The sequence below is a fragment of the Enhydra lutris genome, unplaced genomic scaffold (genome assembly GCF_002288905.1).
Source record: "Enhydra lutris kenyoni isolate GAN:26980312 unplaced genomic scaffold, ASM228890v2 scaffoldscaffold3, whole genome shotgun sequence".
Taxonomy (NCBI): Eukaryota; Metazoa; Chordata; class Mammalia; order Carnivora; family Mustelidae; genus Enhydra; species Enhydra lutris.
The window spans coordinates 84,404,110-84,416,307 of record NW_019154087.1 but is presented as its reverse complement, the minus strand read 5'-3'; the positions used below and the strand labels follow the sequence as shown (position 1 = coordinate 84,416,307).

Genomic DNA, 12,198 nt, shown 5'->3' with positions numbered 1-12,198 from the left:
TAAACGAACAGGTGGAAAACAACTGAACTCACGCAAGCCAATCTAGTTGCTCTCTTTCGGTTTTTGTTTAAGATGTTGAACCTGTTTTCTCAAAATGTGAGTTTATTTCTTGTATTAAAGCCAGAGCCTTCTCTTAGTCTGGATTTACAGTGGAACTACCACCATAGCCTCAACCATGACAGTAATAAAGACAACCGGTCAAGCTAAGTATGGGGTCTCCAAGATAAAACGGCTGAGACCATTTTTCATGAAGGAGGGGGACATCAACTTGAATTGGAAGAAACTGGAGTGCGATTAAATCAGCAAAAGTGTACCACTAAGAAACAGTGACGTGTCTGCCTGTGGGTAGACACTAGTTCCAGTTCTAATGACCTCAAAACTGGTGAAACTTGATGAATTTTCCAACTCACTCAAAGATACTATTCTAGGGCTGCGGAAAGGTGGGACTGAGAAAGTCATTATCTGTGTCAGGAGGGATAATGGTAATGGGGATTCTTCTACATAAAAAGAATTGAAACAATAAATTCTAAAGTGTGTGTTTTTAAAAGAAAGAGTACTGCATTCTCTCATCCTCTATCATTTATCTCTCACACACTCTCACACACACATTATCTCACATGGTTTCTCTCACACACATTCTTTCTCTCTTACACACACACACACACACACACACACGCACACACACACACTGCTCTAGTCATTATTTCACATCTTCCAGGACTATCGGTTTTAAAAATAGTACCTCCTGGTTCCTATATTTCTATCTTGGATATAAATGGTTTTGATTTTTTAAGTCTATGAAGAAACTATACAGGGACAGACCTGAACAATAAAAACAATGCATCACCCTGTGTAGGTCAGAGCTTTTGAGACAGACAAAAAGAGGACTATGATTCAGCCCGTTGGGTTCTGGTTTGGAGAAAGCATCAACCGTCAGCACTACCTTCTCTGATGGAGAACAGCTTTGCCATTCCCTTCACTATCCAAGTGCATGTTTCAAATGTAACACACCTCAAAGAAAAACAGACAATCTTAGGTTGCTATCCTGTGCAGCAAGAATGAAGTGATTTTCCCTTTTCCCTGCTCCTCAATTTAAAGCTGTAGACAAAACAGTGGAGCTTACAAACAATGGATTTCGTTTCTGTTTCAAGGAACAAAAGGGCAAAGGAGAAACAAAACCAAGTGAGAATAAAGAGGAGAAACCCTGAGGCAAAAATGGCTTTTCCTTCAGAAAGTCTTCCAGGGCTCTCGAACCCCCTTCACAGGGCGCCGGCAATCTTCTGGGACGGGAGGCCTTCCTCCAGCCAGAGGGCGGCGGTCGAGGCGCTGCGGGGCGTCCTCCGGTGAATGCGCCGCAGCCGCAGCAGGTACAGGAGGATGGAGAGCACGACCACCAGGAAGCAGCCTGAGAACAGGTAGTGATTGTAGACGAAGGAGAAGCCCCGCCAGTGAGCATGACTGGCCCGGAAAGTCTCCTGCTGGATGTCCCTGCCCGCGTGGAAACAAAAGCAAACACCACACGTAAGCGAGACCGGGACTGACCAAGCCAAGCCACGCGGTGGAACAGGTGCGGCGTCTCTGGAACTGAGTTTCCTCACCTCCGAAACATAGGCCAACGTGGCCTAACAGAGGGTGGTTGTAAGCAGTAACAAGAGAACACGTGAGAGCGCATTTGTACGTCTGCAGCAGTTACCGTCACTGTCATTTGGGAAATAAAACCCAGAATTTTAAACAAACGGTGACAGTTTCCCTGACACACAGGAGCCACTGTGGAATGAGGGCCCCCGTCTGTGAGCAGTAATACCCACCACCCACAATGTCTGCAGGCAGCCCAGCGAAACAGACTGCCGGCACACGCTCCACTGGAAGAAGGGGGGGATCCCCCAAGAAGCGCATTTCTCGTTTATCAGTGCCCCGGGGTCAGCGGGCAGCAGATCTGTGAACGGGAGCAGGAAAATGTCCATTTTCACTTGCCGGTCTCTGACTGGCATTTCCACTGGCCATGAATGCAGACCACAAACTACGGCAGTGTCTGTAGTACTTGCGACTTGGATTGTGCGGATGCTCGGAGAGCTCTTATACCACACTGTGGTGGTTTGCAAACACCTCAAAATATCGACACACGTCACTGTACGGGAATTACGGAAAGTACTAGCTCTGCTGCCAGAACACATATTACTGTACCACAGATATGTCTTCTGTAATATTTTGACAAATATATTTCAATACGGCAGTTTCCTCTATACCCTGTTATTTATTTACATACCTTAGGAGCAATATTTTGAGGAGGAGTCTGAAGCCATAAAGATGAAGAGCCCCACATTAGCCCTTCTGTGCAGGGGTTGGGGAAAGACGCTTGACATAACCAAACACTTCCGTGCTGCATGCGATGGGACGGGTGGGGCGGGAAGGAAGCACGGGTGTCAAACTCCGGTCTGCAGTCCTGCCCGCGGCCAGCATGCTCCCCAAGCACCCGCCAGCCCCAGCTGCCATGCGCTATCATAATGCAGAAAAGCCTGTTTCGTTTGATTCTTGTTACCAGATTCGCAGCCATACCTTAACGGTAAAAATCGGGTCCTGTAAAGGATTGCTCCGAGCGTCCACTGAACCTCTTTGTCATAAACTTGTAAGGCTGTCTTTAAATTTTTATAGTTGACAGGAAACGAAAAGCCCCTGTGAAACACCTCGAACATCCAGGCCGACTTGAAGCACTGATACCTAGAAACACCAAGCACAAACCTAAGTGGGATTCGCTTACTTGTCAACGTGACCCGCTCACTGGGACGGCCTTCCCCCGCCACCACGGTGGGTGCAGAGGCCTCACTAGGCCAGCACTCCGAGTAGACAAACCAATTGTGTGTACTTCTAGCTGATGGACTTGGTTTGTACCCCTTGTCCCACAACCCAAACAGTTCACCTGCCAGAATCACTTAGCGCATGGAACTTGGTCTCAGTAGGATTTCACACCTTGCCATGACAGATTTTTTTCTCCTCAGGCATTCCCTCATTTACTCTCTGGTAAATACTGAGCAAGTTCCAACTTCTTTGGACCTCAGTTTCTTTATTATAAAATGAGAAGGCAGAAGGGTCCTTTTCAGCTCTGATAGTGTAGGATTCTAAATATTTATCAGAGGCTTACTTATTGCAAAGTGCTGGGCTAAGTTATAATAAGATATAATAGCAAATAATAAGATAGCCCATGTCACTTAAGTGACTTATGATGACAGGATATTAAAAAGCAACAAATAATTATGAAATAAGGCAGAACCTGATAAATGCCACTAGGGAGACATACTGTGTCCTCTGGACACCAAGAGAGGGATGGAGTCTGCTTGAATGGGCAGAGGGAGACTCGACGAGAACAGCGTCTGACCTGACTCTGAGGTCTGGCCTGGACTTCAACAAAGCTGGGGTTAAACAGGGGAATTCTAGGTGGAAGGAACAGCAAAACTGAATAAAAACTATCAGATACGTTTGGACACAAGTATCTGCTGTCCCGTTTGAAAGGAGCCCAGGGCAGATGAGGAGAAACTGGGATCAATGAGGACGCAAAAGTAGGTTGGGGCCAGGGTGTGGTAAGCCAGGGGCCAACACTGAAGCATGGTTTCTGGAAAGCTCGTGGCTCAGCCACCCACTCCTTACTTCAGCCTGTGGAGGTCGGCATGGGAAGCGTAGAGTCCGCGGTCAAAGCGTTCCCGCAAGATCGACCACTTTGTTGCACAATAATCCTGGAAGAAATTTCACCCCAAATAAATCATTGGTAAAGTGTAAAAGTTTCTTCATTTTCAAAAGGGTTTACCAAATTCATATTCCTAACCAACAGATACTTCCATTCAGGCAACACAAGCTTAATTTCTATACATAACGGGAAGACAAGATGCACAAGCTTCCAGCAGACACTGATTAGTGGAGAGTGATTGTTCCGTCTTAAAATGCTGCTGAAGTTATTGTGACAGAGAATTTCACTGCCCATAACCAACCTCTTCAAAACTGCTTACATTTCCCCCTGTGTAACTGCCTGTGACAGGCAAAAACTTTTGGAACAGTGAAGTGGTACTTTAGCTAGGTCAGAGTGGGTACCTGTTTCTGTGGCGCCATAGTGCAAGGCTCTGGGAACACCAACAAGATTCCAAAAGGCCTGCCTTTAGAAGGGAAAGACGTGCTATCTTTTCCTGAAGTTATTTCTAATAATACTGATAGCTAACAGTTACAGAGCACTAAGTGCCTTTTCTGAACGCAATACTTAAAGCCATTCCTTGGTATGGCTAGGACTCCAACCTCTATTTCAAGGACAAAGAAATGGAGGCTCTGAGAGATGGTGAAACGTGCGAGAGGGGACACAGAACAACACTCGGTCTGGGGTGAGAGGCAAGGACAGGCATTTAGGGCAGAGCAAACACCGTGAACGAAGACAAGAGGGCAAGTAACTTAGATGCCAGGGAAACTAAGAGCTGTCTGCAGTGATGAGAGTAAGGGCATGCTGGGTGGGGAGGGGAGGCCCCCAAGAGGGGAAGACATCCAAAAGCATCTGCAATTTATCCTGGTATGAAAGGAAGCTGCTAAAGACTGTAAAAAGGAGAGGGGACAGCACTTGTGTCTTGGACAGAACACTCTGGGAGTGGCATGAGGCATGAACATTGGAGAGAGACCAGAGGCAAGAAGACCTACTGGGAGGTTCCTGCAGGTGACAGCCGCAGGCATAACTAGGGCAGTGAGAGCAGGACGTAAAGTAGGGAAGGCTTTGAGAGATGATATGCATGAAGGCTTGTTGACTGATTATGGGGCGTGTGTGGCGAGGCCGGAATGAATGGCAGGGAGAAACCTAGAACTCGAGTTTTGGGAGGTGGACTGGATGGTCAGGGATGCCATTAACCCAGACAACATCACAGAATGAGGGAACAGAGAGAAAATGGTGTGTCTGTCTTGGGTCATGAAATCTAGAAGGCAGGGGTCAGGCCTGGAGCCTCTTCTTGACAGGCAGTGGCAGCAACTCGTGAGCATGGATGAGACCATCAAAGAGCCTGAAGGTCCAAGGGCCAAAGGTGGCTGTCAGGGATCACCCAGGGTTAAGGGGTATAAAGGTGGGGAACCCTTGAAAGAGCCTAAGCAACCATCAGAAAGGGAGGAGCCAGCAGGAGAACAGGGGTCCTGGTAGCTAAGCAAAAGGAAGGCTGCCGGGAGTGTGGCCAGATCATGGCTACATTATCACCCCGAAGTACACAAGTCTGTCACCTGGAAGCCACTGATGCTCAGAGTGGCTCATGGAGTGGTGGGCAGAAGTCAGTGGACTTCTCACTCCTACTGGGACAGCATCTCTTGTTCAACCAAGGGAACAGGGTCCCCAGCAGGCTGCCCTACATCCTTCCATCCTCCACCTTCCCCTTCTCTTGACCCAGGCCTCTCAAAGTGCAGGAGGGACATAAACTGCCACTGTCCACATGAGTCTCTCAAAAGCATGCGGAGGAAGAGGATGTCTTTGAAGGTTACCTTTGCAGCTTTAGTAAATGTAGCAGCATTGTAATCCCCCCCCATTCGTAACACATCTTCAGTGCAATAGTAGAACTCCGAAAAGCCATAGAATTCACTGTTTTGGAAGTGAATCGGGGGCTGGTAGACACCGTTGAGGGAAGTCTGTGTCTCATTCGTTTTATTCATGAAAGGCTGGATGGTCTCTCGACATAGGTCAAAGTCTCCTGTTCCCCGGAGGTACATGGTCCGTCCATTTTGCTGGATTTCATCTTTAATGTCTAGGGGTAAGCAGGGGTCCAGGTATGGAGTATCAGGAGCCAGACCGGTCTGTTTCCCCAGGAGCCTACAGGACAAAGAGAAACTTGATTTGAGATTGACAGAAAACCGTTTTTTGAAGCAGCAGCTGCAGGTCAGTGTTTCTCAAGACATTCTGTAGACATTCAGCAAGGTGTTCTGTGGAAATGAAAATGGGTTCTGGGGTCATGAGGTTAGGGAAACAGGTTCTTGAACCCCTCTTGGAGATTCACCATCCATGCACATGCGTGTAGGGCAGACACTGTAACAGGGTCCAGTGAAACAGCTACCTGGTGAGATGACCAGTGCTTTCAGTACCCAGGAACGTGGCCTGATGCTCTCAGCCTGTTTGGGTGCCTACGCTCCTCTTGGTTTCAAGTTTACTGCAGCCGAATGCCTACCAACTGTGTCATTCCCAATCCTGTTCTGCCACTAGAGCCTGTGGGTTTCAGTGTATAGAGATGAAATGTGACTGTGGAAAAAGGTCATTGGCCTCAGGGTCCATGCCTTGGAGGCAAGGTGCTTACTTAAAAACTACTGTCAAACTCAGTACTAGCAAAGTTGAAAAAAATTGGGAAAATCTAGAAAAACTGGTATCAAGTTGCTTCACAAATGTTTGTTAAGCCCTTGGTAGTCTTTAAAGAAGCCAAATGACACTGAGATGAGCAGATGCAGGGCAGGCCAGAGCTATGACGGCAGTAGCCTAAGAAAAAAGAGCTATGACGGCGGTAGCCTAAGAAAAGACCTCAGTCTGGAACAAAACACTGGCCCATGAATACCTAAGCTAAAACAAAGTGCCTACAGTTACATTCCATTTTGGATTCTATTTTAACTGATTTTTAAAAATTAATCAACTATTGATCCCAATTGCTACAGATAAGAGTTTCTATTGTTAATTCAAGGTTCTGAGACATTCCATGGACAAGATATCTTAACTGTCCTCTGAAATGCACTGCGCTTAGGACTGACTTCCCAATGTGATTTCCCTGCACTAAGATCTGTCGTCCCCTGTACATACTCACTGCGAAGCCACTGAGGAACCGGAAAGAGCTCACAACCACTGGGTTTACTTCAGTGTTTGATACTGTGAAATCACATGGGCCTAAAAAGGTGTTTAAATTTTACTATCCGTCACTCGAATGACAAGTTTTTTATCCCTAAGATCAAGGCAACTCAAAATGCACTTGAATGTAATAAATTAAGATCTTTGCCATTAATTAAAAATGTCTTTTTTTTTTTTATTTGACAGAGAGAGATCACAAGTAGATGGAGAGGCAGGCAGAGAGAGAGAGAGAGAGAGAGAGAGAGGGAGAGAGGGAAGCAGGCTCCCCACTGAGCAGAGAGCCCAATGCGGGACTCGATCCCAGGACTCTGAGATCATGACCTGAGCCGAAGGCAGCGGCTTAACCCAATGAGCCACCCAGGCGCCCTAAAAATGTCTTATTTTAAAATCACAGTTGCTACTGATGGCAAAGAGATAACTATGCATTTCAAGGCTCAATTACTCACATATATAAAAAATGATGACTAATGTTTATAATCATTATAAAAGTCCAAGATGGCTTAGTCAGCAAAGTGTCCGACTCCTGATTTCAGCTCAGGTCATGATCTTGGGGTTGTGAGATCGAGCCCCTCATCAGCCTCCACACTCCGTCCAGAGTCTGCTTGAGATTCTCTCTCCCTCTGTCCCTCCCCTTGCTAACACACACTCGCTCTAAATACATAAATAAAATCTTAAAAAAATAAGTCCGAGACTAGTCAAATGTACTTCAACACTACTGTTTTTAGCTGCCCTACAACTAAATTAAGAAGGGCCACTGAACTGTCATACAAGTTTGACATTAAAGCCAATTAATAAAAATTAGCATTGCAGGTGTTTCTCTGAAGTTCTAACTCAAACATCACTAAAGAAGTATTCCTATATAAGACTATTATAAAAAATAATTATACCAATATGTAGTATATAATACACTACATTTAAAAGAAACTATGGGACTACCAATCTCTTGACTAACACCATTCAATTAATGTCTGGAGCAGAAGAACAAGTTTTTACGGCTCTTCCTATTCACATATGTGAATTTCTGGAAAATGTGGTACTGAATGGCTGTGTCCTAGTCTCTTAAAGTTCAGGCCTCCACAGTTTTGTTAAGATTAAACTGATCAAGGAACTATATGCTACCATTTATCTCTACAAATTGGGATTTTTTCCCCTTCAAAACCAATCATCAAAACAAGGAAAACTAAACACAGTAATTAACAGGATATTTTATATAACTCCACATTTCAGGTATTTTTATTCATCCAAACAGCTTTGCTTTTCTTATGCCCCAATTTCAAATAAATAATTGTTATATACTTAAACTTATAAATTTAAACTAATTAAAGTGCTGATTTAGGGACACCTGAGTGGCTCAGTCAGTGAAGTGTCTGCCTTCAGCTCAGGTCATGATCCCAGGATGCTGGGATTGAGTCCTGCCTCAGGCTCCTTGCTTGGTGGGGAGGCTGCTTCTCCCTCTCCCTCTGCCTGCTGCTCCCACTACCTTTACTCTCTCTGACAAATAAATACAATACAATAGTGTTGCTTTTATTTGTTTTATATATTTTCTATAGCAGAATTTTTTATAAAACTCAGTTTTTTGTTTTTTGAGGTTTTTTTCAGTAAAAATCAGGGCAGTTTTATTTGTGATGATGTAAATTTATGATGACATAAATACCTAAGACTCCACGTTTAGATGCATGGGTGAGATAAGGACTGAGCCCAGGCCTTCTGCTTCTCCTTGGGATTCCTGGGGGCAAACTTCTCTTGCAGTGTCTTCCATATGTCTTTATTCATTTCCTTAAACTCTCTCAAGTTGTCTGTGGACAGGATCAGCTTATACTCTTCCATGAACAGGCTGCTGAAGCTTGTGTCTCTGGGACGAGGGTACTTGTGTTTGTAATAGTTCGAATGGAGTTGTGCTAAGCTCTCATACATCTGACCACAGGCCTTAGGTTCTGGAATATGGGTGTTCTCTCCCTCCTTAAAGGCCTGTCTTACCCTGTGCCACAGATAAGTGCCCAAGTCCCAGCCCTATTTGCTCTCATCCACTGGCCAGTCCTCACAGAGCTTAAGGAAATGCTCATAGCAGCTGGTCACCATTTTGGGCCCCTCATAAACGCATTTTTAAAAAGTTTCACTGCTAAAAATGTTTAAAATCACTAACTTAGACTTGTAGATCACTTCTTTCTCTTGAATAACTTCTTTCTCTATGGTCTTATCCACTAAATGACTGCACAGGCTGGTTTTCCAGAACACCACCAGAACATCAGGTAATCCCCTTCCATCCTCAATGACAATTTGATCATCACTTACTGCAAGCCTCTGGGACATCTGCAGAGGCCCAGGTGCTGAGTTTCCCAAGGGCTCTGCAATGTGAAATACACTACCCAGGGTTCAAAACTGCCTCAATACATTAACAGTGAAATCTCTAATCTATGGAGGTGTGGGTCTAAGGGAGAGATCTTCCTTCGGAGGCTGGAAGGGTTCAGAGCCAAAGACATCTGCTGTCCCTTCATTTCTCAGCTGCCAGGGGCGTCAAAAGCTGACAGTGCTGATATACTTCTGTTGCTTGAGGTCTCCCTGCTTTGCCTGGATATGTTTTCTATGAGGAGATACCGAGGTTTGAAAGTGAATGCTGCGAAGTGGAAGGTGCTTTACCTGTTCTTTTGAACGGTGCTGGCAAATATTCGGTCTTCGTACCTCTGTCGAGCAGCATTGCCACCAAACCCAAGAAACGTGGCCACATAGACTCGGTACACATGCTCAGTTTGGTGAACATCACATCCCAAGTTAAATTCAGCTAACAAGTTCTTAGCTACTTCTTCCTGCAGGTGCAAGGATAAAAGACTTCAATATTTAAAGCAATACAAAAACAATAACCTCCTGTGAAAAAGGATCTAAAAAGAGTCCCATCTAAAAGCAGCAAAAATGTCTGCTTCTCCATTTCCCAAGGACTCTTCCAAGCATCCTTCCAAATTCAATATGACAATTCTGACTTAAGAAATTCCAGATGTGCTGCACGCCTGTGATACTGTTGCTTTGTGGAAAGGGAAGTTCATACCCTCCGATGTAATATACGTACTTCGGAAAGACATAGTTCATACCCACCGATGTAGTATACGTACTTATGGAAGCCTATGTTTTAGAAATAATTCTAAACATCAAAAAGTCTCCACATACAAAGATGACCTCTGTGTTCTGTGAGAGAAAAAACCAAGTGTCATCTAAATCTACAGCTCTGGGGCGCCTGGGTGGCTCAGTTGGTTAAGTGTTTACCTTTGACTCAGATCATGACTTTGGGATCTTTGGGATCAAGCCTGCCTCAGGCTCCCTGTTCAGCGCGGGGTCTGCTTCTCCCTGTCCCTCCGCCCCTATGCCCCTGCTCCTGTGCTCTCTCTCTCACTCTCTTTCTCAAATAAATAATAAAATCTTTAAAAAAAAATTTTTTTAAGATAAAAAATAATCTACAACTCCAAGGAGGGCTTAGTTAATTATGGTAATCAATAGTATGTGGAGGAACATGCTTATGCACTATTAAATGAGGGACACAAAATTATATAAACAGTAAGATTACAACAACCATATTTGAAAAAAAAAAACTATAATTACAGAAAAATGAATGAAAAGAAATACACCAAAATGCTAACAATGATTGTTTTTGGATGACACACCCATAGAAAAGTTTTAACCCTGATTTTTCAGTTTTTCGAAACTTGCTTTCTATGTATTTTTTCCTTTGTCTTGAGGGGGAAAACACGACTTTTAACAAAAGGTATAATAGTTTCTAGAGGCATGCTGGGACGAGAAGCAGGACACACAAATCGTCGTATTTGAATTTACAAAGCATTTCTGTAAAGAGCTTAATAAATACGCCAGTAACAGCGAACGCTAGGCAGCTGGCAGTACATCAGCTATGTTATATGCACTATCTCATCTCAGCCTTATAAAAGCCCCGTGTGAGAGCTGCCTGCATGGACCTCTACAGATGAAGAACCTGCCTCCCAGTAGTTAAGCGATGTGCTTAAGGTTGCATCTAGCGAGGCTCATGTGACGACGGAGGCCAGGCTTTTTTAACCACTACACCACGCTAGGGGGAAGTGCAGGAAACCAGGCTTTAGTAGGAATTTACAGCTGAGTGGAAAGAGAGTCTTAAAGATGTGTAGCAGTTCAGGAACACATCTGGAAACCTTCCTGGTGCTCTCTAGACGAGGCTGCCCAGCCTACTGGGAAACTATAGGTAGTGAGTGAGGGCCCTGAGGGGCACAGGAGAAAACAGTGGAAACCCTAAGTTCAGAAATGTGCAAACAGTGCATACAAACCTCAATTCTTTCTAGAAAAGTCAAAAACTGTCTGAGCCTTGAAAGAAACCCCAGTACATTCCCCAACCATAACTTAAGAAATGTGATGCTATTACATTATGTTTTACAGTATCTGTTAAGAAAAGAAGTGACTGAAAATACAAACAAAAATTCAAGCATGTGACTAAAATTTATACCAAACAAAAACGCCCAGTTCAGAAAACAAACCAGCTGACTTCAATGAATAAACACAAACGGCTTAGCAGAGGTTTGCGTGGCTTTCTCCTGACTCCGTTCTCCTGGGTTGGGAAGGTAGGGCCTCAGCAAGCATAGTAAAGATGTGTTCAGACTCAGAAAACAAGACAAAAATGGATGGAGACATGTTAAAGGAAAACCAAACCAAACAGAAGAAAATTTGTACGGATAGTAACCTGCTGTGAGGAGGCAAAGCTTACAGTTTTGGGAACTTCGTATGCTATCTGAGTCGACACGCCGCCCATGTCCAGAATACCGGCTGTCCTTTTACGGAGAATAGCTTCCCTGCTTTCACTACCAGGAATGTTAACCTCCACAACTGCCTCCTCATCTGCAAATAACAAGAAATATCCATTGGAACAGAACCAACCTGGAAAATGGGGATCTTCTCGTGAGTCCCCTTGTTTCCATGGTACTTATCTTAAGCCCATCTGGGCAAACTCAGCCTACTCCTCCCACCTATAGTCAAGTTCATAGTGGGAAAGAGCAGCTCCTCTATCTACTCCTACCCACTTAGCTGTGTCACAAAATTTGGCTCCTGGGGGTGCCTGGGTGGCTCAGTCGGTTAAGCGTGTCTGCCTTCAGCTCAGGTCATGATCCCAGGGTCCTGGGATCAAGTCCCACATCAGGCTCTCTGCTCAGTGGGAAGTCTGCTCCTTCCACTCCCTCTGTTCCCCACTCATGCTGTCTCAAATAAATAAAATCCTTTTTTTTTTTAAAGATTTATTTATTTGACAGAGAGAGAGAGAGATCACAAGTAGGCAGAGAGTCAGGCAGAGAGAGAGAGAGAGAAAGAGAGGAGGAAGTAGGCTCCCCACTGAGCAGAGAGCCCGATGCGGG

At 44.7% G+C, this 12,198-nt stretch overlaps 1 protein-coding gene and 1 pseudogene across 3 annotated transcripts in view; both read right to left on the bottom strand.

The window, feature by feature from the left end:
* Nucleotides 1–659: 659 nt before the first annotated feature.
* LOC111156836 (ectonucleoside triphosphate diphosphohydrolase 4) overlaps nucleotides 660–12,198 on the bottom strand; it is a 33,573-nt gene continuing 22,034 nt past the window's right edge. For 2 of the 3 annotated variants that reach the window (XM_022517938.1, XM_022517946.1), the window contains exons 8-13: nucleotides 11,535–11,689; nucleotides 9,464–9,630; nucleotides 5,488–5,812; nucleotides 3,643–3,728; nucleotides 2,557–2,718; nucleotides 660–1,488 (exon numbers count right to left, since the gene is read on the bottom strand). In XM_022517938.1, the coding sequence (XP_022373646.1) occupies nucleotides 1,260–1,488; nucleotides 2,557–2,718; nucleotides 3,643–3,728; nucleotides 5,488–5,812; nucleotides 9,464–9,630; nucleotides 11,535–11,689 (1,124 nt within the window). In that variant the 3' untranslated portion in view covers nucleotides 660–1,259. The remainder of the gene's footprint in view (nucleotides 1,489–2,556; nucleotides 2,719–3,642; nucleotides 3,729–5,487; nucleotides 5,813–9,463; nucleotides 9,631–11,534; nucleotides 11,690–12,198) is intronic. The other variant, XM_022517951.1, reaches the window with a different exon arrangement.
* Nucleotides 8,495–8,905, bottom strand: LOC111155911 (annotated as a pseudogene).